This window comes from Grus americana (assembly GCF_028858705.1).
Source record: "Grus americana isolate bGruAme1 chromosome 34 unlocalized genomic scaffold, bGruAme1.mat SUPER_34_unloc_1, whole genome shotgun sequence".
Lineage (NCBI taxonomy): Eukaryota > Metazoa > Chordata > Aves > Gruiformes > Gruidae > Grus > Grus americana.
Window position 1 is genome coordinate 167,164 of NW_026561320.1, and position 23,084 is coordinate 190,247.

Below are 23,084 nucleotides of genomic sequence, written 5' to 3' on the forward strand. Positions count from 1 at the left end.
AGGACACGCTGCAGGAATTATTGCATCACCCGCAAGCTCAAAAATCTGCCGAGACATCAAAAATCTTGCCCAATAAACAACCAAAAAGGAGAAGCATGGGACCGACGTCTTGCTCAAGGCTTGAGGAACTTCAGTATTTATTGGCAGCGGTGGACATGGCTACGGTGAAGGCAGGGTGACCGTGAAGGGCAGCCACCAGCCCCCCATCAGTGGGGTGGAGTTGAGTTTTTGGGGTGATGGAGGGGGGTTTGGCCTGCAGGTGGGCTCACCCACATCTTGGACTTCACTGGGTGGTGGAGACGTGGGGCTGGGAGGTGGAGACGTGGGGCAGGTGAGAGTGGGGAGGAGCTGGAAATAGAGTCCATGCTTGGGCTAGAGAAGCAAAACATGGTATTGCGTGCAAGGACAAAGTCCTCTCGCCCCTGGCAGGCCATGGAGGAAGGCAGGAGGAGGTCCCCAGGGGCAGGTGGGCACACAGCTTCCCAAGCCTGCAACCACGTGGGGAAAGGGGGTGATGGAGACATCTTCTCTCTACGGGGCCCAGCGGGATCCCCAAGAGAGGAGAAGGTGGTGACCTCAAGCAACGCAAGGGAGGTTCCAGCCCCGGAGCCACCTCGCTCCTGGTCACACTGTGGTGCTGACGCTACGGTCATCCATGGTGGACTTGGTCTTCATCCTGCTGTCCCCCATGGTGCTGGTGGTAGGATCATCACTCAGCACGCCCCGCAACACGGCTCTCCAGGAACGCTGGAACTTGTCCTTGAAGTCCTGTCCCATGATGACGTAGATGATGGGGTTGATGCAGCTGTTGATGTAAGCAATGCCAGCCACGATGGGGTCAGCTTCCAGGGCGCCCTTAAACAACCTGCTGTGAGGATGGGTGGAAGCCAGGATCAACCCCACGATGTGGTAGGGCAGCCAGCACACAAAGAAGCTGATGATGACCACCAAGATGAGCTTGACAGCTTTCTGGGAGCGGGAGAAGCCCTTGCTGTGGATGCGGGTCAACAGCAGGCTGTAGCAAGCCGTGATCACCACAAAGGGCACCAGGAAGCCGCAGATGAAGCGTGTGACAGCCGTGATGAGCTCGGTGAGATGTTGGTGGCGTCCCACAGCCACGTAGTCCAGGACGCAGGTCGTCTTCTCGGAGAACATGTCGGAACGGGTGGTACGGAAGATGAAGGAGGGAAGGGTGAGGAGCCCAGCCAGGAACCAGGCGGCCACGCAAGCCCCCCGGGCCAGCCCCACCGTCCGGTGGTTTTGGCACCACACCGGTCGCATCACCATGGCGCAACGGTCGATGCTGATGGCCATCAGGAGGAGGACGCTGGCGAACATGTTGAGGATGGTGAGGGAAGGCAGCAGCTTGCAGGCGAAGTGACCCAATGGCCAATGGTGGTCACGGGCCAGCGGCAGGGCCAGGAAGGGCAGGGCCAGGCAGCAGAGGAGGTCAGCCATGGAGAGGTTGAGGAACCAGATGCCATTCACCGTGCGCCGCAGCTCAAAGCCGGTCACCCAGATGACGGCCCCGTTGCCCAAGACGCCCAGGAGGAAGATGAGGGCGTAGAGCGCCAGGACGAAGCGGTAGCTGTGAGGGACTTCATAGCCATCGAGATCGTATATGGAATCGTCGCTCCAGCTGGAGTAATTGAAGTTATAACTGGGCATTGAGAAGTCCATCGTCTACCAACTCCCAACCTAGAAACCACACTCCATTAGACCATCACAGAACACTTTGAGTTGAAGGGACCTTCAAAGATCATCTAGTTCCACCCCCGTTGCCATGGGCAGGGACATCTTCTGCTAGATCACGTTGCCCAAAGCCCTGGCCATAGCATCACAAAATGGTTTGGGTTGAAGGTACCTTCAAAGACCATCGCGGCCCAACTCCCTACCTTGGGCAAGGACATCTTCCACGAGATCAGGTTGTTCCAAGCCCTGTCCAACCTGACCTTGAAAATGGGGCATCCCACAACCTCTCTGGGCAACCTGTTCCAGCATCTCACCACCCTCAGCATAAAACATCTCTTCCTTACGTCCATCATCATCGTCATCATCTCTCTCTCCATCCAAAGGGCCTCTCCCCCCTGGGGCAAAGAGGGCAGCACCTCCAAGACAAGCTCGGTGAGATGTTCCTCAACAAGAACGTATGATGCAAGCACCCCAAACCGCTTAGCTTCATGGTCCCCCTCCTCCCTGCCATTTGGTCACCAAGGAAACAGGCATTTCCCCACTTCCTCACCAAGTTGTCCTCAACCGTGTGGTGTAAGAAGTTGGATGAGGAAACACGGGGGAGCTGCAGCTCCGGCAGCTTTTCCAGCATCCACCGATTTGGTGCCACGGGGAATGACTTTGGTTTGGTTCTCAAGCCCCGGGGGAAAAGAGAAAGCTCTCGGTGCTCAAAGTATCACCAGCACCAAGGAAGGGAGGAGAGAAACCCTGAAGGAGGAGAGGAAACCATGGGGAAGGTTTGGGAACCTCCGATGGCCGGCTGAACGACCTGGAGCACGGGAAGAAGAGGCAAAGAGGAGATGATGTCACCCAACGCGTAAAGAAGAGCCACAGCAACCTCACGCCGCACATCCTCAGCAGGGAAAAAAATCCAGCCCACGAGCAGGATGGACATCACCCAAAGCCTGGCTTTCTCCCCCACACACCTCCTCAGCGTTGGGTTATTTCATTTTAGGCGAAAGGAAAGAGTCTCACCCCACCAGCCGCTCACCTGGGTCCTCGCCGCCTGCGGCCGCGCTCCCCGATGGAACGAACGGGTGGCGCCGGGCTTTTATATACGGCGCCGAACAGGAAGCAACGGCCAGCCAGGAGGAAGAGATTGTGGAGGCAAGAAAAAAAAAAGAAAGAAGAAGCCGGGGGCAACTTGGGAGGGGCCATGGCGCCGAGAAAGCTTCATCTCGAGGTGTAACGAGGGGGGAGATCGAGGGGGGAGATGACGGGGGGACACCCCTTTGCGGCAGAGCAGAGGAGGGGGAGCAGGCGGCAGCAAGCGGAGCTGGAAAAACGAAGCGTCAGCCCCAAAACTTGTTTCAGTTCAAAGGCGATGCCGGGGCGGGGGACAACCCGGAGCATCCCTTCGCCCAACCCTGGCCGCCACCGAGCCAAGGGATGATTTGTCCTTTCCTGGCCGGGACCTGCTGTGCCCCAAGTGTCCCCACAAATCCCCAGGGACAACACGAAGTCCTGGGGAGGGGGAGGGGGGGATTAGGGAAGCCCCTACGCTCCTCGTTTCACCCCCCAAAATCAGGAACCACCCCCAAAGGTAACAGGCGCAGGCGGCTTCGCAGCCTTGCCGGTACCGGGACCCCGCCATCACTGACCTTCCCGGCCTTGAGAGGAGATGGGGACCCCCAGTAGCAAGGGGGGAACCCCAATGAGCAAAGGGGGGGACCCCCCCCAGCAGCAAGGACCAGGCGCAAAGATGTTTCGGAGATTTATTTTACAAAGAGCCGGTGGGATGGGGCAGCCCGGGGTGAGGGTCAAGCCCACCCCTCCTGCCCAGCTCCAGGGCACAGAGGGAGAAAAAGGGGACACCCCCACCCCCCCCCCCCCAAAAAAAATAAAAAAGTGCCCTGCCAGGGGCAGAAGCCTTCGGGACAGCTGCCAAGAATTGGGGGGGTACACAGCCGGGAGCCCCCAAAACCCTTTTTGAGATCCTCGGAGCCGACATCTTCCACTCCTGAACACCCACGACACCCGGCTCGACCCACAGATTGAGGGACCGCCCCCCCCAGTAAGGGCCAAACCCCCAAAAGAGGTGCAGGCAGGTGATTTTTTTGTTTGTTTGGGGGTTTCCCCCCCCCCCCCCCTCCCCGGGTTATTCCTGCCGGCTCACAGTCTCTAGAAAGCTGTAGTGGTCACGGCGGGAGCGACCCGGGTGACGGAGGGGCCGCTGGAGGACATCGGGGCGTTTGGCCGTCCTGTCGAAGGAGAGAGAAGAAGGAGGAGGCAGCGTGAAGGCAGCTGCCGGCCCCCCCCCCCCTCCCCGAGCCGCAAAAAAGTTTGGAGGGGGGGGGGGTGTCACAGGGAGGGAGTCCCGTCCCTGCCTGCACCCTCCTGCCAGCCCCACCGCTGGGCGACGGGTGCGAGGGGCACGTGGGGTGGCGGAACCCCGCTGCCGGGTGCCCCACGTTTGGGTGCGGGGTCCGATTCTGCCCTGAGCAGCGGCGGGGAGCGGGGAAGGGGGGTGCTTTGCCCTCTTCCCCCTCCCCTTCTTCCCTCCCTCTCCAAACGCAGAGCGTTCTATCCCGGCTCCGAAACCTCCCGCCCGCCAGCATCCCCGCGCCGTGGCTAACAGGGAGAGACCAGTCCCTTGGGGAGGGAAGAGTTTAATCCAGGACAGACAGACAGACGTACAGACGTCGCAGCCTCCCGAGCAAGCGCAGCACCCGCCAGCCTCCGCCACCCGACGCGTTTCCCCGGGTATTTGCAAGAAATCGAATCCCCCCCCCCAAAAAAAAAAAAAAACCCAACAAAAAAACAACAACCGGAGATGCCCGAGAGCAAAGCGCGGTAAATTCCGGGATATTTTGCAGGTGGAGTCAGTCTGTCAGCGGGAATGTCAGAGCCGGAAGCAGAAGTGGGAAGGACAGACAGACAGACAAAAGCCCGGAGGGTGCGGGTGTCAGTCCCCCGTTAGCGGCCAGCCGGAGAAGGTGAATTCTTACGGAAACGCACCCGCTGGAAGTCCGTGATTTCCACCGTACCAGGAGCCACCTCCGCGTCCGGCTGGCGGGGAAACGCCGCAGCTTCTGGGACAAAAAAAAGAAAAAAAAAAGAACAAATCGGAGTCTGAACCCCGCCGGCTCGAAGGATCCCCCCCAACATCGGGGGATTAGACCCTGCGGGGTGCGCGTGTCCCCCCCCGTATTCCCCTCCCCACCTCGCGTCCCGTCCTCCGCCGGGCTCCCCGCCGCCTCCTCGTGCTTTTCCAAAGCTTCTTGCTCTGTGTTCGACCTCGTCTCTTCCTCGGGGGGGGGTTCAGCAGGGCTCTGCACCCCCTGGGGGGGCCCAGACAGCTCCACAGGGCTCAGCCCTGGAGGAGGGGGGGGCAGAGAAGAAAAAAAAAAAAGAAAAAAACCAAAAAACAAAAAAGAGACGATCGTTCCCCGTTCAGCCCCTTTCCCTCATCCTGCTGCTCTGGCCACGCGTCTCCCCCACATCCCAGGGGTTCAGCCCAGACTTGGGGGGGGTGTACGTCGCCCCCACCCCACCCTTAATTCAGACAGAGCCCCCCCCCCCCCACCAAATTTTTACCTGGAATCTCTCCGGAAGCCCCTCTCGACTTGGGGACAGTGGGACCTGAAAGGGGACTGTCCCCCAAACTGCTGCGGGGAGAGGCCAGGTCCATCTCCTCGCCCCAGTCCGAGACGGGCTGGTGGCCTTCCACGGGGGAAAAGGGGCTCAGGGGGGTGCCAGCCCCCCCGTCTGGGGCGGGCGTCACGGCGGCGGGGGGCACGCGCAGTTTGGGAACCGCAGCCTGCCCGGTTCTGGGGGAACGCTGAGTTTTGGGGGACGCACTGCGGGGTGCTTCGTCCTCGTTCGATGACCCTACGCTGCCTTCTGCTTCCTCTTCTTCTTCTTCCTCCTCCTCCTCGCTGACGTCCTCCCACTGATCCTCATCCTCCTCGGGGCTCAGGGAAAGGGGGGGCTCCGGGAGGGCCCCGCTCGGTGCTTCCTCCGCCTGCGGGCACAGATTTGGGGGGTGTCAGAGGGGGAGAAGGCCACCGCGGTGCAGCCGAACACCCACCGGTTCCCCCCAGGCTCTGCCCCAGCATTTTACCTTCCGGCTCTCGGCTTTCTCGGTCGATGCCGGCAGCTCCTTCTCCTCCCACCGGTTATCGTGCATGCTGGAGGGGGGAAAAAAAAAGATCCCGGTGGTTCGGAGACCAAAATCCACAAGGAAACGGGGCTCAGAGAGGAACCCCCCCAAAAAATCCTCACTGGGACGTGACCCTGCTGACCTGTAGGGCTTGGTCCCGGCGCCCTGGCCGCGTCCCCGGCCCTTTCGCCTCCTCTGGGTGCGATGCGGGGTGAGGAACTCCCCAAAAGTGGGAGGTTTGGGAGGAGGGCGCTTGGTTTCTTCCCTGCCGCTCGCTTCCGAGCCGGGCGCCGCCGCGGAGCCGTCCTTAAACCTGAAAAAAAAAAAAAAAAGGGAATGGCTGACACCGGTGACCCCGCAACGCCCCCCCCCCAAAAAAATCACCCCCATCCCCGGTACGTACATGCTGTCCGATTTTTCGGCATCCCACTCCCGCCGCCACTGTCCGGTGGGTTTGCGATGCCGCGCCAGACGTTCCTGATCGATTTGTTCCCGTTCTTTCTTCCAGCGAACGTATTCGGCTCGTTCTCGACCCGTCATGGAGAGCGTCATGTCCAGCGGCCCCCCGGTTTTCGGGCTGGAACGGCGTCCCTGCAGCAAGACACGGCTCGAGCCTTGTCCCAATCATTCAAACCCCACCCTGAGACCCCCTGGACCCCCAAAAAAACCAAGGGACGAGGGGCGGAGGGGACCCACCGGGGTACGTACGGGGCCCTGCCACGTCTTCTCACGCTCCATCCCTGCCTTGACCTTGTCAAAATCGGGTCCCCCCCAGTTTCGGACGTGCCGCCGACTCCCCTCCTTGCGATCGGCATCCTGGAAGGGGCCGCTGCGGCGCGGGTCGTCCAAGAAGTTACGCACCGGGTTCTTCTCGTGAAGCCCGTCCTGATTCGCGGTAAAAAGGGGGGACTTTTTACACCCCCCTTGAGGTGGGGGGGACACACTCGTGACCGACCGAGCTCCCCCCGATTCCCTTTTCCTCCTCACCCGTTGGTTCCTCTCGTACTCGGCGATTTTCTCCATCTCCTCGTTCATCTTCTCGATGTTCTGCCGCCTTCGTTCTTCCCACTCCTGGTGAGGAAAACCCAGCTGGGGGGGCAGGCAGCACCCCCAAACCAGCCCATAACACCCACTCAGCCCCCCAAAAAACCCACCAGGCCCCACAAAAAAAATCTCACCTTGGACTTTCGGTCAGGGCCACCGTCGCTCCCCATCGCTGGGCCAGCTGTCCCCTGACCTCGTGAGCGTCGTCCCCGGCCGCCGCGCTCCCCCGGGGTCGCGCCGTCGCCGGCGGCCCCATCCCAAAATGGTTCGGCGGGGTGTTCCCCCCGCGGGGAACGGCCGGAAGGACGTAGGCCGGCACGTCCCGAACTGCGGGGAGCGGCGCCGCGGCCGGGTTTAGGGGTCCCCGATGGCTTCTTGTCTTTCACCGCGCGCTTCTCCTGGAGGAGGTGAGATTGGGGGGGTTCAGCGAGACTCACAAACAGCCCTCCCCCCCCCCTCCCCGACCTTGCCCTGATCCCCACGGATGGTCCCCTGAACCCCAACTCCCCCCACTCACCCCGGGGGAGACCATGACCTGGACAGTGACGGAGAGATCCTTGTCCACCCATCTCCTCTCGGATTCGGCATCGGGAGGCCGCGCCCGGCGCAGAGCAGTCACCGCGATCCCTTCCTGCTCCGCTTTTTTCCGATCTTCCTCGATTTCCTGCCGCCGCGATACGAAGTTGAGCCGGGCCAACCCCCCCCCCCCCCCCCACCCTGACGCCACGTCCCCGCGTGTGAAGGACAGAACCACCCCCCTGACCCTCTCCTGTCACCCCGTATTACGTTAAACCCCCCCACACCCCGGCGTTAAGCCACTGCAAGCGGAGGATTAGGGGCTGTAAGCGCCTTCCCTGCCTCCACGCAGGCACCGGGGTGGGAGTTGGGGGGGAAACACGGGATCGACCCCCCCCCCTTCCCTTTCCACACCTGATAACGCTTGATAAGGGCCTCGTTCTTCTTGCGAAGCGCCTCGATCCGTTTATCCAACTCCGCGTCTTTCTCCTCCTTCGACCTCAGGTCCAACGCGGCCGACTTGAGGGGAGAAGAGAAGGGGTGGACAACGGGAACCGGCCCTCCAAAACCTCCGCCTCACCGGGCCAGCACCGGGCCAGCCCCCCCCCCCCCTCCCCGAGCTCCAGCCCGGCCTGGCCGCCCTCGCTCAGCCCGCTAGAACCCCAGGCCGGTCCCCGGTAAGGCCCACGCGGCCCTCCAGCCCGGTCCCCGGTAAGGCCTACCCGGCCCTCCGGCCCCTCAGCCCGGTCCCCGGTAAGGCCCAGCCAGCCCCCAGAGCCCCAGCCCAGGCAGGCCGCCCCCAGCCAGCCCCCCAGAGCCCCAGCCCGGTCCCCCGGAGCGGAGCCGCCGCCGTCCCCCTCCCCGGGCCAGGCCTCACCATGGCGGCGGGACCGGACCAGGCTGGGCCGCCACAGGGACCCTGAGGGAACCAGTTGTCCCCACCCACCCGCGCGTCAAAACGACTTCCGCTTCCGGTGAGGGAATTGGGGGGGGCTTAAAAGGGCGATGGCAGAGAGAGGAGTGGGGCCCACCGTGGGGTTGTCCCCCTGTGGGGCTGTCCCCTCTCAGCCGCGGTGACTGTCCCCACGCTGTGCCCTGCCGGGCACATGCCCCCGCGTGTCCCCGTGTACTCTTTTCCCACCGCCCTCATGTCCCCACATCCCCCGTGTCCCCCCGTTCCCACGCCCCCCGTGTCCCCCTGTCCCCCTGCCAGCGTGTCCCCATGTCGGTGTCCCCCCATGGCCCCCCGTGTCGGTGTTCCCCCCGTGTCTCCACACCCCCGTGTCCCCCCGTCCCCGTGTCAGAGTCCCCCACACCCCTGTGTCCCCGTGTCCCCCCGTGTTCCCCCATCCACCCATCCCCGTGTCAGTGTCCCCCCCCGTGTCCCCACATCTTCCTGTCCTCCTTGTCCCTGTGTCAGTGTCCCCCCGTGTCCCCACGTCCCCCGTGTCCCCCCATGTCCTCCGTGTCCCCACGTCCCCCGTGTCCCCCCTCCTCCCCGCTCTCCCCCCTCCCCCGAGGTGGGCGTGGCCACCCTCATTCCCCCGCCCCGCCCCTCCCGCGGTGGGCGGGGAATGGAGGCGTGGCGTGGGCGTGGCTATCTCTCGCCCCGCCCCCTGGCTGTCTCCATGGCAGCTGCGGCTCTGGCCGCGGCGGCGAGCGGTGATTGGCTGGGCCGGGCCAGGCGCGCGGCGCCGGGGGGCGGGGCCAGGAGGGCGCCGGGGCGGGCGGGGGGGGGGGGCTCGGCCCGGGACGTATAGCGGGACGTATAGCGGGACGTATAGCGGGATGTATAGCGGGACGTATAGCGGGATACACCTACCGCCGCGCCTATAGCCGGACCTATGGATGTAGCTATAGCCAGACCCCCAGCAGTACCTATAGCCAGACCTGCAGCGGTACCTATAGCTGCACCTATAGCTGCACCTATGCATGTACCTATGGATGTACCTATAGCTGCACCTATGGATGCACCCATAGCTGCACTCACAGCGGTATCTATAGCTGCACCTATGGGAGCGCCCACAGCAGTAGCTATGGGTGTACCTATAGCTGTACCTGCGGGTGTACCTATAGCGGTACCTATGGATGTACCCGGGGCAGTACCTATGGAGGTACCTATAGCGGTATGTATAGCAGTACTTATGGATGTACTCATAGCTGTAACCGTAGCCGTAACTATGTATATACCTACAGCAGTACCTATAGCCGTATCCATAGCAGTACCTATAGCAGTCCTGCTGTATAGATCTATAGCCATACCTATAGATGTACCTATAGCTGTACCCATAGCCATACCTATGTATATACATCTAGCAGTACCTATAGATGTACCTATAACCATACCTTCAGCTGGTACCCATAGCCGGTACCTATGGATGTACCTATAGCGGTAGCTTTAGCTGGTACCCATGGCCATACCTATAGCCGGTACCTATGGCGGTAGCTATAGCCGGTACCCATAGCCATACCTATAGCTGGTACCTATAGCTGGTACCTATGGCTGGTACCCATGGCTGGTACCCATGGCTGGTACCTACAGCGTTACCTATAGCTGTACCTATGGCCAGAACCTATGGCTGGTACCTAGACCGTTACCTATGGCCAGTACCTATAGCTGGTACCCACAGTGATACCTATAGCCAGTACCTATGGCCGGTACCTATAGATGGTACCAATTGCCAGTACCCACGGCCTGTACCTACAGCTGGTACCTATGGCCATACCTATGGCTGTACCTACAGCCAGTACCTATAGCTGTCCCTATAGCCGGTATGTACAGCTGGTACCTATGGCTGTACCTATAGCTGTACCTATAGCTGTACCTATGGCCGTCCCTATAGCCATCCCTATAGCCATCCCTATAGCTGTACCTATAGCCGTCCCTATAGCCGTCCCTATAGCTGCACCTATAGCTGTACCTATAGCCGTCCCTATAGCTGTACCTATAGCCGTCCCTATAGCCGTCCCTATAGCTGTCCCTATAGCTGTCCCTATGGCCGTCCCTATAGCTGTCCCTATAGCCGTCCCTATAGCCGTCCCTATAGCTGTCCCTATAGCCGTCCCTATAGCTGCACCTATAGCTGTACCTATAGCCGTCCCTATAGCTGTCCCTATAGCCATCCCTATAGCTGTCCCTATAGCCGTCCCTATAGCCGTCCCTATAGCTGTACCTATAGCTGTACCTATAGCTGTCCCTATAGCTGTCCCTATAGCTGTCCCTATAGCTGTACCTATGGCCATCCCTATAGCTGTACCTATAGCCGTCTCTATAGCCGTCCCTATAGCTGTCCCTATAGCTGTACCTATAGCTGTACCTATAGCTGTCCCTATAGCTGTACCTATAGCTGTACCTATAGCTGTACCTATGGCCGTCCCAGCACCCTCGGCCCCGCCGGTTCCCGCACACTCGCGCGCTCCGCTGGATACAGCGCCGCCGCGGGCGCTGATTGGCTGCGGCGGAGGCAGCTCCCTCCAATCAGAACGCCGCGGCGGCGGGACGCGCGCTGGGGGGGGGGGGGGAGCCGCGGCCGGAGGGGCCCGGCAGGGGGCGGGGCCAGGGGTGACCGGCGGGGCAGCAGGGCGGGGGCCAGAGGTCAGGGGTCAAAGGTCGGGCCTGAGGTACGTGTCACCGGCCCAAGGAGGGGAGTGGGGACCCCCCCCCCCCCCCACGGTTTGGGGGTGCCGGGACTCGGGATTCGCGAGTGGGGGTGAACACCTCCCCCCCCCCCCCCCCCCGCTCCGTGGCCGCGGGGATTCGCCGCGGCGGCGCCTGGTTGGCCCCTTCCCGCTGTTACCGGGGCGGCGGCGGCGGCGAAACCTTCCCCTGGAAACGGCGGCGGCGGCGGCGGCTGAGTGGCTGCGGCCGCCCCGGGACCCGCCCCGGCCGTGGGAGGGGAGGGGGGGGAGAGCGTACACGCGTGGGGAAGGGCAGCACCCACGGGAGAAAGGCGCTGGGGAAGGGGGGTGGTGGTGGGGTGCACCCCACGCACCGTGACCGGCCGGGTGACCCCCATCCGCCCCACCCAGCACCCACCGTCCCGAGTGGGGCCACGGGGCGGGGGGGGGGACACGGGCACGACACACGGGCACCCACGGAGCGCACCCGCACCCCACGCACCCCACCACCACCCACCCGTGGGGGATCCCCGACCGCCGCCTCACAAGCCCGAACTTGTCCGGGGCGGGGCGGTGACGTCACGCGCGGAGGGGGGGGTGTGAGGGGGAGGAGAGCGTGGGCGTGGGCGCCACGGGGGGGGCGGGGCCCTGCCCAGAGCGGGCAGCGCGGCGCGCGCTGCCAGACCGAGCCGGTGCCGGTGCCGATCGCAGCGCTTCGTCCCTCGCGGTTCATGCAGCTGCAGTGAGTGGGGGGCGTCCACGCGGGAAAATGGAAGGGGGTGCGTGTGGGGGGAAAGGACACGGGACACGGCGTGGGGTCACGCACTTAGGGGGTGTGCACGCGCGGGGGTCGTGGATCACAACCCCGCTAACCCGGGGGGTGCGCGGCGTGGGGTGATGTGGGGAATAAGGTGGGGTGTCACGGCGCGGGTGGGGGAGCGCGGCGTGGGACGGCCGGGGTACGGGGTGGGGCCCGCCGTGGGAGCGGGAAGAGGAGCCCGTGGGGTGCCCGCCGTGGGTCCTAACAGAGGGCTCTGTGGGGTGCCCGCCGCGGGACCCCGTGGGGTGCCCGCCGTGGGTCGTAGCGGAGGGCTCCGTGGGGTGCCCTCCGTGGGAACCAGCGTGTGCGTGCGTGGGGGGTAGGGGGGGGTGGAGAACAACGCGTGGTGGTCGCGGCAGAGCCCCCCCCCCCCCCCCGTGGGGTGCCCTCCGTGGGCAGCAGGAGGAAGAGCGGTGCAAGTTGTTCGTGTGTGTGGGGGGGGGTGTGTGTGGATCACGGCGGGTGCCACGCGTGTCCGTGGGGCCGGGCGGGGGTCCCCGCCGTCTCGGGTCGCTGCCCGGTTTGTTTACAAACACCGCCCGCTCCCGGGGGCGCCCCCTGCCGGGCGCGGGGAGCGCCACGCCGCGTGTGCGCGCGCGGAGATGGGAAGGGGGGGGGGTGGTGGTGGTGGTGTGGGGGGGGGTGTCCCGCGATGCGATACCCCACTCGTGTCCGTATCCCACCCCACGCACCCTTTTCCCTTACAGAGCCCCCCGGGTGCGATGGCCAGACCGCTGCGGGAAGGGAGCCTCGCCGAACCCCCAGCCCCGCTGCCTGCACATCCTGCCTGCAGGGGGGCTGGGGGGGGGGCGCTGGCCCTGCCTGCACATCCTGCCTGCAGAGGGGCTGGGGCGGGGGGGGGGGCGTTGGCCATGCCTGTCCCTGTCGCCCCCCCCTCACGCCGTCATCCCCGTTTGAGCTGTGCCTGTCCCGGGGCTCCCCCCCCCCAACCTTCAACGTTCGTCTTCTATCGCTGCGGGACACGGGGAGTCCCCGCCGCTGCCCACGGTGAGTCCCGTGGGGGGGGGTCCACGCACCCACGGTGGTGGTGGTGGGGGGGTACTATGAGGGGGGGCGTCCGTACTCCCCCCAATCCCCACAGAGCCGCTTCGCTGCCTGCTCCTCTTTTTGCAGGCAGCATGTCAGGGCATGTCCCCACTTCCACTCGTGGGGTTTTTTTTTTTGGGGGGGCGCCCCCCCACTCCAAGCGCTGGGAATTGTTCTGGGCTTTCCTGTTGACGAGCCCCCGTATCCTGGCGCAGGCAGCGCAGGCAGCGCTGCCCTGCCTGCTGTTTGGGGAGTGTGTGGGGGGGGTGTCTGACGACCTTTCCCCCCCCCCCCCCCATTCCAGGCGAGTTTCACCCCACGGAGGATGGGGATCACGAGGGGCCCCCCCAAAGCGGGGCGAGCCAGGGAGGGGGTGTCCCCAACGGTCACTTCCCCGGGGAAGCCCCCGGCCCGGAGCAGGAGCTGGGTGCCCGGTTGCGCCGCCTGGGTGACGCCTTCCAGCAGACCTACGAGCAGCAGGTAAGGGGGGGGGGGGCACCCCAAAATTTTTTGGGGGGTTCCCTTTGGGATACTTTGGGGGGGGGCATCCCAAAATCCCACATCCCTCCCCCCCCCAATTCCCGGTGTTATCCCCCCTGCTTTTTTCTCGTGGGGGGGGGAGAAGGGGGGTGGTTTTTGGGAGGGTGTTTTTTTAGGGGGGGCACCCCCAAATTGGGCAGCCCCCCCCCCAAAAAAAGAAAATAAGAGCCGCCGGCTTGTTTGCACGCGCGCGTGCGAGCCAGCCGCTGACTCACAGCCTATAAATAGCAGCGGGTCTATAAGGCTGGGAGCCAGCGGCGGCGCGAGGGCGGGGGGGGGACCCCCTAAAAACTAACCCCTTCCCCCCGCTAATTAAGACCCCCCTCCTAATTAAGACCCCCCCCCCATTAATTAAGACCCTTCGCCAGCAGCGGGAGCAGCGGGGCGGCGTCGGCGGCGTTTTTTGGGGTCACCTCTACCGCCTGGTCTCGCAGTTGCTGGGAGCCGTCTACAACCTGCAGGCAGCTGCCTTGCCCGCGCGGGAAGCCAACTAGCCCTGCCTGCGCTCCTGCCCGTGCTCCTGCCTGCGCTCCTGCCTGCGCAGACCCGAGCGGGCTGTTTCGTGTGTGTGCGTGTGTCCCCCCACCACCACCACCACGCTGCTGCAGCTCCCAGGGGGTCGTTTCTACCCGCGCCCCCCCCCCCCAATTTATATTTATTTAATTTATTGGTTTTGGGGGGGGGGGAAGGGGGAGGGGCCTGGGGAGCCCACGGGGGGGGGGGAGACACGGGGGTGGGGGGGCACCCCCCAGCCCCCCCCCCCAAACGGTGCTTTTGCGGTCGCAGCCCCCCCCACACCTCAAACGCCCCCCCCCCAAGCTGGGCTTCCCCGCGGTGCCGGGGGGGGGCACGCGCGGCCGCAGCGCTCTGTATATACTGTATCTATATGGAGCTGTATATAGGGGAGGGGGGGCTGTACATTATATATAGGGGAGGGAATGTATATAGGGGCGGGGGGGGGGGGATGTATATAGGGGGAGACAGCGGCTGTATATGATCCGTTACTTTTTTTGTACGTTTCTTTTCAATAAAAGGAATTTAAGGAGAGCGGAGTGTGGCGGGTTTGGGGGTGCAGGAAGGGGGTCCGGGGGGGGGGCTGTGGGGTTTAGTGTTGCAGTGTTTGGGGGGGGGGATCCATAGGGTTTGGGGGTGCAGGGGTGGGTTTCCATAGGGTTTGGAGGGGTCTGGAGGGGGGGTTAGGGGTCCAGGGTTTGGGGGTCCATGGAGTTTGAGGAGGGGTCTAAGGGATTTGGGGGTGAAAGAATGGGGGTCCATGAGGTTTGAGGGTCCATAGGGTTTGGGGAGTCCGTGAGGGGTCTGTGGGGTACCATAGGGTTTGGGGTGCAGGGGTAGGGGTCCATGAGGTTTGGGGCTCCATGAGGGGAGTCAGTGGCGTTTGGGGGCATTCCCATAGGATTTGGGGGGGGGGATCCATAGGGTTTGGGGGTGCAGGTGTGGGGCTTCATGGAGTTTGAGGGTCCATGAGGTTTGGGGGTACAGTGTTTTGGGGTCCACATGGTTTAGAGGGGGCAGGGGCTGTAGAGTTTGGGGGTCCATAGGGTTTGGGGGCATAGGGGTGGGGGCCCATGGGGTTTGGGGGGCTGCAGGACTTGGGGTTCTGTGGCATTTAGGGGGCTGCAAGGGTTTTGGGGGCACTGCAGCATTTGGGGGTGTAAGGGATTTGGGGGGGGTTGCAGCAGGGTTTGAAACTGTTTGGGGGTCCACAGGTGTAGGGTTTGGGGGTTCCTGGCATTTTCAGGGGGGTACAAGATTTGGGGTCCATAGCTGCAGCATTTTGGGGGTCCATGGGGGCTGGGGGGTTTTGGGGTACAGGGGTGGGGGTCCATGGGATTTGGTGTGTGTGTGGGGGGTGTTCCAGTGTTACCTCAGACCTTCCAGCAACAGCTCTAGCCCCAAAATAAACCAATTTTTAGAAAGAAGGTTTTATTAACCCAAAAAAAAAAAAAATCCCATACAGAACCACGGGGTGCCCGACCGCACCCCAAATTTAGCCCGTTACCGCTGTGGAGGTGAAGGGGGTGTCACCAAACCCCCCCCCCCCGCCCCCCGAGCTCAGCTGGGGCCCAGACATTCCACGATCCCGTTGCCTTTGATGCCGTCGAAGAAGAAGAAATTGTTGTGGGGGGGGTCCCGCTGGGACAAGGCCTGAGTGGTGGGGGGGGACACAGGGAGGAAAATTCGGTTACCGGTGAATTCGGGTTCACCCCGTCACCAAAAAAAAAAAAAATAAAGTCCAGTGTCGGGGAGCACAGATCTGCGGGGATTTATCCAAGGGGGTTTGGTTCCCCTCCGCAAAATGGGGTGAGGAAGCGGGTTTTTGGGGAGCAGAGGGGAAAGTGTGCGCCGCGCAGACACACCCCCCCCCCCCCCAAACATCGCGACACCCCTCCCCTCCCTGGCAAAAAAAAAAAATCGGCCGGTACCTTGACCACCTCCTGGCCCAGGACGCCTCCGACCACGGCGCAGACAGGAGCCATTTCGGAGAAGCAATAGCTGGAAGGAAGAGAAATTCAACGGCAAAGGCCGGAGATGCCAGAATTTGCCCCCCCAAAAAAAAAAACCCACCCCCAACTTTTTGGTCTGGCTAAAACACCGAGATTTTACCCCGAAAGGAGCCGGCGGCGGCACGGACGCGACACCGGCGCGTCCCCTTCACGTGTTTCGTGCCACCCTGCTAAAAATAAGTCCCTCGAAATGCCGGCCCTGCGTCTCCGCCGCGGCGCATTCCCGCCATTCCTGGTGGGCAGCGTGTGGCAACATGCAGGCAGGGACGGGGAGTTCCCGGTGAACGTGCCGGGGGGGGGGGGGTGCAAAAGGGACATCCCCCCCCCTCCCCGGGGTTCGGTGTCACCGTGAGGACACGGGTGGTGGGGACGGGGGATTTCTCTACACCGTTGTGGTCCCGAGGTCCCGGCGGAGCCGGCTGGGATCCTGCCGGCGGACAGAGCCGGAATCTGGCCCGGAGTCAAGCCCACGGCACCAACGGCCTTGGGGAAGGCGGTGAACCTCCTCCACCGAGCCGTTAATCCCCTGGTGAATACGACCCAGAGGAAGAGCAAGGACGCGTGGGGCAGGTCACCGCCGTCATCCTCCCGGTGAAATGGGTGTCGGGAGCTGCCGGAGCTTCTCTGGCACCCGGCGATCCGGCGGGAAAGGAGCAATAACGGTTGGACGAGGCACCGGCGATGCGCTCAGCTCCTCGCCGTACCTGACAAATTCATCCGGCAACAGGTCGGCGCTGACCCCCAGCCCCTCCAGGACATCGCGACGAATCTGGAGCAGCAGCTTCGAGTCTTCGGTGTAGTTTTGGGGTGAAGGATCCCGGCCGTTATCCGTCCGAAACTTCAACAGCACTGGGAGAGGGAGAGAGAAAGAGAGAGAGTCACCGCGCTGCCAGCTCCGGAGCTGCCGGGAGCGCTGCCGGCAATTTGGGAAAGCCGAGAGGAGCAGCAGCTCTGTCACACCGAAGAGACTGCAAAGCGGGTTCGGGAAAGGTCGCGTTGCCATCCAGCGCTCCCAGCTCTTCCCAAAGCTCCGAAAGGCTCCGGGGTGGCATGGTTTTCCCCGGATGCCTCGGCAGGAGCCGCCACCGGAGCCGAAAACTCCCGGCAAAGGAGAGAGACGAGTAAACGCGGCCCGAGCCACGCGGTGGCGGTTGACGGGGCACTTCTGTACCAGGGAGAAGACTGTTTCCAGTCGCCCAGGTATTTTTAGCTCCCCGGTGTTATGGTAAAACTCACCAAAAATAAACACCAAAAAACCCCAAACCCCGGAACACCTCAAAGGCAACAACAGAAATAATCAAAAGCTCGTTTTCACCACAGGAAGCAACTCATACTCGCTCGCCGCGCCAGATCGTGGGCAGCTCACACCTGGTTTGATGACTGGACGAAGCCGAATTTCCCCGACGCCAGTAGGGAAAAGCAGCGGGGAGGGAATTAAGAGGCAGGAATTTACCTTGGAGAAGGAAATAATCCGGCGTGGTGCGTTTCAGAGCCGCCTTCGCCTTCTCCCCGCTCCAGTCGACGGCCAGAGCTTCCTTCAGCTGGCAGAAAACCACCCGCTGCGAGGGGAGAGAAAATATCAGTGGATATGGGGGGGTTATTTGCCACGAGGGCGAGCGAAGCCCCCCACATTCCGGGTGGCGTGTCCCCCCGCTTCTCGTTCAGCTCCAGGGGACGAGCACGAGAGCCAGGCCGCGGAAATGGAAAAAATAATTGGGGTTTGGTATTTTTTTCCCCACGTAGAGCAGGAGGGAGACGGGAGGAGAGCGAGATCAACTGAATTTTTACGGAAGGACCTCGGTGTCCAGCACGAACACGTGGGACAGCGTCTCTGCAAAGCTTAAATCAACAGGACGACGTCTCAGTGACACGGCTCTCCTAATTAAAATGTTTTAAGGTAACGCTAATAGCCCTCAGGGTTTACCGAGCGTAAACGCTGGAGTCTTTGGGAAAAAAAAAAACCAAAACCCAAACCAAAACGGCTTCAAACCTCAGAGGTATTAAATGAGGGAGTTGGAAACTCTCCCCGACGTGAATCCCGTACGGATACGGGGAAAGGCTTGGCAGAACCCCGGCCCTCTCTCGGCACGCGGGCTCTGGCATCTCAGAAACGGATCTGGAGGAATTTGCCGTATCCGAAGCCGTCGCGCTCGGAATCGCCATCCTCCCAAATCGCGGGAGGGCGACAGCTGGTTCCATCGGCATCCCGGGGAATATTCCCAGATCTTCCGAGGGGGAAGCTGCACCCTCTAAGCGAGGAGGAGGAGGAGGAGGAGGAGGAGGAGAAGGGGGGACAGAAAGGGACACAAAAGGGCGTTAATCTGCTGGCTCAGCTCGCATTCTCCTCATAGCCAGATAAAGTCCAGGGGATTTCCACTCCTCCAGTTAAATTTCCAGCTGGGAAACCAAAACAATGCCCAGGCCGGAGGCATTTGAATGTGAAAAGGTTTCGCTTTGGAGCAGATTTTGACCCTCCCCAAGATGTAAAAAACCTTCCCAGAGCCGGGAGTCCCAGTTAAAGGGAGCTCAGCTATCAGTTGACAGCAGCAACAATACAGCTTTTATGGCCTCAGTGCCACACAAAAAACCAGAGCTCCCCAGTTAAGGCTATTAAAACTCCCCTTCCCCCACCAAAACCAGTATAAAAGTGCTTTATACCAGTACGGCCACAGAGGAAATAAGAAAACAACGAGGTGAAAACACCCAGATTTGGGAAATGGGGGTGGGTATCCCCCTCCACATAAAAAACCTTCTCTGGGATTAAATGAAGCACTGTGGAGGTGCGAGGAGGGAACAGCAGCGCGGGATGAAGATCCAGCCGGCGAGACACCAAAAACTCACCGGGAAGCCGGCAGAAGCCGCCCTGCTGTGGCTAAAACGCCGCTGAGCTGCCTGGGTAACCTCTCTGGCGCTCCCTTGGCCAAACCGACACACACTTTGGGTCTCGGAGGTCTCCACAGGGGTTTTTTCCACTCACCTTTTTCACCATGGTGGTCTCAGACGAGTCCAGTTTGGCTTTTTTGGTGTCCGGTCCGTCTTCTACGCCCGAGCTGACTTTGGTCACCTTGGTTTTCTCTCTACAGGGGAAAAAATTAAGCTCGCTTTGAGAAATCACGATCTCTGTCTGTGCTGCTCAGCGGCAAAGGGGTTTTTATGATTCCTAAAAATTTAAAATCTCCAAGAACCCGAGAGCAGGCGGCCTCCCTGAGGGGGCGAAGGCAGCCGAAACACCGATGCCCCTTCTCCTCTCATCCACTCGCTTCCCCCCCCCCAACTCACTCCACGAATTCGTGTTCCCCGAGGTCGGCAAACATATAACCATGGTAGCCGAAAACGTCGCCGGTGAAGAACTTGACGCTGTTCTTATGGCAAATCTGGTCGATCTTCACCATAACGTCCCGGGAGCAGCAGGTTAGACAGACCTGAAGGAAGAAATTTGAAAGTTTAACTTCCCTTTCCCTCCTCGCGGGGTTATTGGGGGTGTGTGAAATCTTCCCTGCCTTCCTGGGGAAGCTTCCAGGTAGATTTGTCGTTTCATTCACAGTGGGGCACAGCTCTCAGGGTAATTATCAATTTTCCCCACCCGTTTACACAGGCTAATTCCAGCAGCCTCCGCGCCGGGGATAATTAGGAGGTTAGAGGATACGGCATCCCATTTCCGGATAACTTTGATGGGAACTGGGGGGGGGGGACAGCAGCGGCTCTGAAAGCAAGGGGAGGAGGAACTCCATCCAGGTCTTGTAGCTCCTGCAGATCAGCTGCCGGATTTTTCACCATCCGGCAGGAACGCTGAATTAGGAAGCAGCGTCAGCTGCGGTTCCTACACCTACCAGCCCCATCGCACCCAAAAAAAAAAAAAAAAAAAAAAAAGTAGGCAGCAAGCAGCCGCTGCCTGATTTGACCTACGGAGGAGACCAGAAGGGGAACAGATGCCATCAGGCAACTCAACCTGTAACCGCAGCACGAAAACTCATGCCGACAACAGGCAGGCAGCTGCCCGTGGCTCAAAGATAGATGCTCTCAGCGCTAACGCAATCAGAATGAAAGAGCAATTAGTGAGAAGACGTAATAATAAGTCATCAAGCCCCTTCTCCTCCGACCTTTCTCTCCCCCCGCCGCACGTACTGCGTCGAACTGGGTGAAGAACTCTTCGGGCTTGCTCTCCACGTTCTCGGGGTCAGCTTTTACATCCACCATGGGATTGAGGTTCTGCGCCCGTTCCAGCGAGGCTTCGGCTCTGTTGCGGCCCAAGGAACCCACGGGGATGAGGAACTGAGCTCTTGTGTCCTCTTGGGAAACCTGAAATGGGAGAAAAGAGCGAGATGAGTCTTCCCATGGACTCAGGCGGGGTGGGAAAAGCCCCCGGGGAGAATTACAGCGGGTGCTGCGCAAGCAGGAACAGCTTGCCTGGAAGGGAACAGCTAAGCGGTGCCATCCTTGCCGCAGGAAAACTCATCACGAGATAACCAGAGGGGAAAAAAAAAAATCTCTGGTTATTTTGCGCTATTCTCCAATCCCCCACAGCTCTGTAGCTCGCTTCTCCCCTCTCCTGAGGTCGCAGCTCCCTCTTGCGCCCGAGGAGACGCCGCGCCATGACCTAGAGGCCGCATTCGCGTCAGAAACGCGTTCAGCTGGCAACGGATCGGGAATTAAAACCCACTGCAGAGTCTGTTGAGGGGTTCCGGGGTCCACATGACTTGTGGCAGGAGCTTTGAGCCCCACATCTGTTTCACACGTGCCTGCCAGCCCCAGATAAACACGGGAAGAGGCTCTCCCGACTGAGACAGACGGGAGAGGACTGGGTGGAGAACTGCTAACGCCAAAGCCACACGTCTCCAGAAATAAGCTGGCTTCTCAGAACGGGGTGCAGCACCCGAGGACATCCAGCAAGGGACAGGGGAGGCTGCGGTTCAGCTCCCCTGCAGCTTGAGGACGGGTAGAGGAGCGCAGCCTGGCATTCGGCTGCCACGTGAATGACTGGAAACGCAAACTCTACATGCCCTGAAACGGAATAATTTCACCCCAAGCAGAATATTTATCCCCAAAAGAAGCGAGCGGGTCCTCCAGCATCGACACTGTACTGCACCGGGGACGGTTTAGGAGCTTTGCTAACCAAAGCTGCAAGCTCCTCACCTGCTGATGGTCCAGCATGGTCAAGCCTTTAACTCCTGCCAAGATGAGATTCTTGGCCACTTCTGCTCCGAGACCCTTCATCCCCACCAGCAGCACCCGGGAAGCTCGTAACCTGCGGCAGAAACACCGGGTCAACGTTAACGTGAAGGGGAATCGACACTCGGAGGGAAAACATGGCGGAAAAATATGGCTGGACAGGAAAGTTGTGCTCCTCAGCAGCCCTGCCTGGGAAAAAGCAGGTTGAAAACAATTTGGAAGTCTGTTATTGATTAGACTGTATTGGTTTTCCGACAAAATTGAGTTTACTCAGCACCAAGCGACAATCTGTGCCGTTACACAGAGTGACTCCTGCTTTTTGGGCCTATTTTCGCACTTGTTTTTATCTGCGTCCAGCAACATCACTATGTTCACCTTCGCATTTTGGGGTTGTTCCACCTCCTCCCGAACAAACCCCATCGCTGCTTCTTGAGGAACACCTAAGAAATTCAAAACGCGCAGAAATCGGGACAGGCTGTAGAAAAGGACCACAAAAAATAACTTGAAAGCTGAAAAAATAAGTCCCTATAGAGAAAACAGGGGCTGAGCAAGAGGGTTCTAGCAGGGAAAGACCCAAGAACTGGCGGGTGGGAGCAGATGCTTTGCAATTCCAGCTAGGAATGAATCAGAATCTATTTTTTTTTTTTTCCCCAGCTTCAACTCCAGGAGGCAAAAATTTCACCCAAACGTGCACTACAACACGTTTGGCTAAGCCTGAGTTTTGCATGGGGTGAGGCAGACACCCCCACAAGCCCCTGTAGACCCTATATGCTTATATACCCACTGCCGACCCCTCTCTGAAGTCCCTACGAAGCTCTTGAGGGCCCCCCGCAGCGGCTACAGTCGCCACAGAAGCCCCTACAGGGCCCTCCCACGTACTGTAGGGTCCCCACAGGGCCCCACAAGTTCCTCCAGGACCCTCCACAAGCTCCTATAAGGCCCTATGTACGGCCCTCCAAGGCCCCCCCTCACATTGCAGGGTCCCTACAGACCCCTATAGGACCCCCCTCACATTGTAGGGTCCCTACAGACCCCTATAGGACCCCCCTCACATTGTAGGGTCCCTACAGACCCCTATAGGACCCCCCTCACATTGCAGACCCCCTCCCAGCCCCTATAGGGCCCTCCACAAGGCCCTCCAGGCCTTTATAGCCCCCCCCAGGCCCTTATAGCCCCCCCCAGGCCCCTCCAGCTCCCACCCCAGCCCCCCTCACATTACGGGCCAACTCTCCAGGCCCCTATAGGGCCTGCCACGAGTTCCTATACATCCTCATAAGGCCCTCCGAGGCCCCCCTCACATTGCAAACCCCGTCTCAAATTGCAGGGGCCCCTCCAGGCCCCTATAGGGCCCCCACAAGCTCCTACAGGATCCTTCACAGGCTGTGGGGCCCTCATAAGTCCATCCAGGCCCCTCTAGGGCCCCTCAGAAGCCCCTCATAAGTTTCTCCAAGCCCCCCCTCTCGACCCTATAGGGCCCCCACAGGCTGTGGGGCCTCCATAAGTGCACCCAGGCCCCCATAGGGCCCCCCAAAAGCGCCTTCCGAAGCCCTATAGGGCCCCCACAAGCTCCTAAAGGGTCCCTCGCAGGCTGCAGGGCCCCCATAAGCTCATCCAGGCCTCTACAGAGCCCCCCCCAAAGCCCCTCCAACGCCTCACAGGGCCCCTACAAGCTCTTACAGGGCCCCTCACAGGCCGCAGGGCCCCCAGAAGGTCCCCCTGCCCCCTCCAGGGCCCCTCAAGGGGGGTCCCCCCCTCCAGTTTCCCCCGCGGGCCCCAGCCCCACTGACCGCTTCTGGGCTTCGAGCCCCCAGAGCCGGATCTGCCGGTCATATTGTGCCGCCTCCTCCTCGCTGATGCCGCCGGGGCCTCCCTCCTCCTTCTCCACCATCCCGCCGCCACCGCCGCCGCTTCACGGCAGCGCCCCCTGGCGGCCCGCGCAAAAGCCGTGCGACACCCGGCACCGTTACACGTC

General features: G+C 61.2%; 3 protein-coding genes across 10 annotated transcripts; all 3 read right to left on the minus strand.

Annotated features, from left to right (window-relative positions):
• Positions 1-120: 120 nt before the first annotated feature.
• Positions 121-2,927, minus strand: C5AR1 (complement C5a receptor 1). Of its 3 annotated transcripts, none has more exons than XM_054811427.1 (2): positions 2,723-2,927; positions 121-1,639 (listed from the first exon to the last, which is right to left on the minus strand). In XM_054811427.1, exons 1-2 carry the CDS (start codon positions 2,887-2,889, stop codon positions 625-627), a joined length of 1,182 nt encoding a protein of 393 aa, XP_054667402.1. In that variant the 5' UTR covers positions 2,890-2,927; the 3' UTR covers positions 121-624. The 3 variants fall into 3 exon arrangements, with proteins under 3 accessions (XP_054667402.1, XP_054667403.1, XP_054667404.1); XM_054811428.1 differs by having other exon boundaries at positions 121-1,698; positions 2,723-2,827; XM_054811429.1 differs by having other exon boundaries at positions 121-1,698; positions 2,707-2,746.
• CCDC9 (coiled-coil domain containing 9) lies at positions 2,928-8,514 on the minus strand. Of its 6 annotated transcripts, XM_054811422.1 has the most exons (14): positions 8,271-8,514; positions 7,808-7,912; positions 7,395-7,541; positions 7,012-7,275; positions 6,821-6,904; positions 6,530-6,718; positions 6,237-6,424; positions 5,976-6,146; positions 5,795-5,861; positions 5,269-5,695; positions 4,895-5,047; positions 4,690-4,763; positions 3,848-3,932; positions 2,928-3,007 (listed from the first exon to the last, which is right to left on the minus strand). In XM_054811422.1, exons 1-13 carry the CDS (start codon positions 8,271-8,273, stop codon positions 3,870-3,872), a joined length of 1,935 nt encoding a protein of 644 aa, XP_054667397.1. In that variant the 5' UTR covers positions 8,274-8,514; the 3' UTR covers positions 2,928-3,007; positions 3,848-3,869. The 6 variants fall into 6 exon arrangements, with proteins under 6 accessions (XP_054667397.1, XP_054667401.1, XP_054667398.1 ...); XM_054811426.1 differs by lacking the exon at positions 2,928-3,007 and having other exon boundaries at positions 3,242-3,932; positions 5,533-5,695; positions 6,542-6,718; positions 7,413-7,541; XM_054811423.1 differs by lacking the exon at positions 2,928-3,007 and having other exon boundaries at positions 3,242-3,932; positions 6,542-6,718.
• Positions 8,515-15,345: 6,831 nt separating this feature from the next.
• On the minus strand, positions 15,346-23,059 carry SAE1 (SUMO1 activating enzyme subunit 1). Its single transcript, XM_054811417.1, has 9 exons — positions 22,900-23,059; positions 21,077-21,188; positions 20,069-20,242; positions 19,223-19,365; positions 18,921-19,020; positions 17,397-17,502; positions 16,648-16,792; positions 15,863-15,932; positions 15,346-15,584 (listed from the first exon to the last, which is right to left on the minus strand). Exons 1-9 carry the CDS (start codon positions 22,998-23,000, stop codon positions 15,492-15,494), a joined length of 1,044 nt encoding a protein of 347 aa, XP_054667392.1. The 5' UTR covers positions 23,001-23,059; the 3' UTR covers positions 15,346-15,491.
• Between the last annotated feature and the right edge of the window lie 25 nt (positions 23,060-23,084).

What these genes read in the sequence shown, in the direction of transcription:
- C5AR1 (XM_054811427.1), bottom strand. Translation starts at nt 2,889, where the DNA reads ATGGCCCCTCCCAAGTTGCCCCCGGCTTCTTCTTTCTTTTTTTTTTCT. An exon ending in CGCAGGCGGCGAGGACCCAG is followed by an intron (nt 1,640 to 2,722) that starts GTGAGCGGCTGG and finishes CAATTACTCCAG; the next exon opens with CTGGAGCGACGATTCCATAT.
- CCDC9 (XM_054811422.1), bottom strand. An exon ending in AGTACGAGAGGAACCAACGG is followed by an intron (nt 6,719 to 6,820) that starts GTGAGGAGGAAA and finishes ACCGCGAATCAG; the next exon opens with GACGGGCTTCACGAGAAGAA. An exon ending in GGCGGAGGACGGGACGCGAG is followed by an intron (nt 4,764 to 4,894) that starts GTGGGGAGGGGA and finishes TTTTTGTCCCAG; the next exon opens with AAGCTGCGGCGTTTCCCCGC.
- SAE1 (XM_054811417.1), bottom strand. Translation starts at nt 23,000, where the DNA reads ATGGTGGAGAAGGAGGAGGGAGGCCCCGGCGGCATCAGCGAGGAGGAG. An exon ending in CCATGCTGGACCATCAGCAG is followed by an intron (nt 20,243 to 21,076) that starts GTGAGGAGCTTG and finishes CTCCCATTTCAG; the next exon opens with GTTTCCCAAGAGGACACAAG. An exon ending in GGGGAACACGAATTCGTGGA is followed by an intron (nt 19,021 to 19,222) that starts GTGAGTTGGGGG and finishes TTTCCCCTGTAG; the next exon opens with AGAGAAAACCAAGGTGACCA.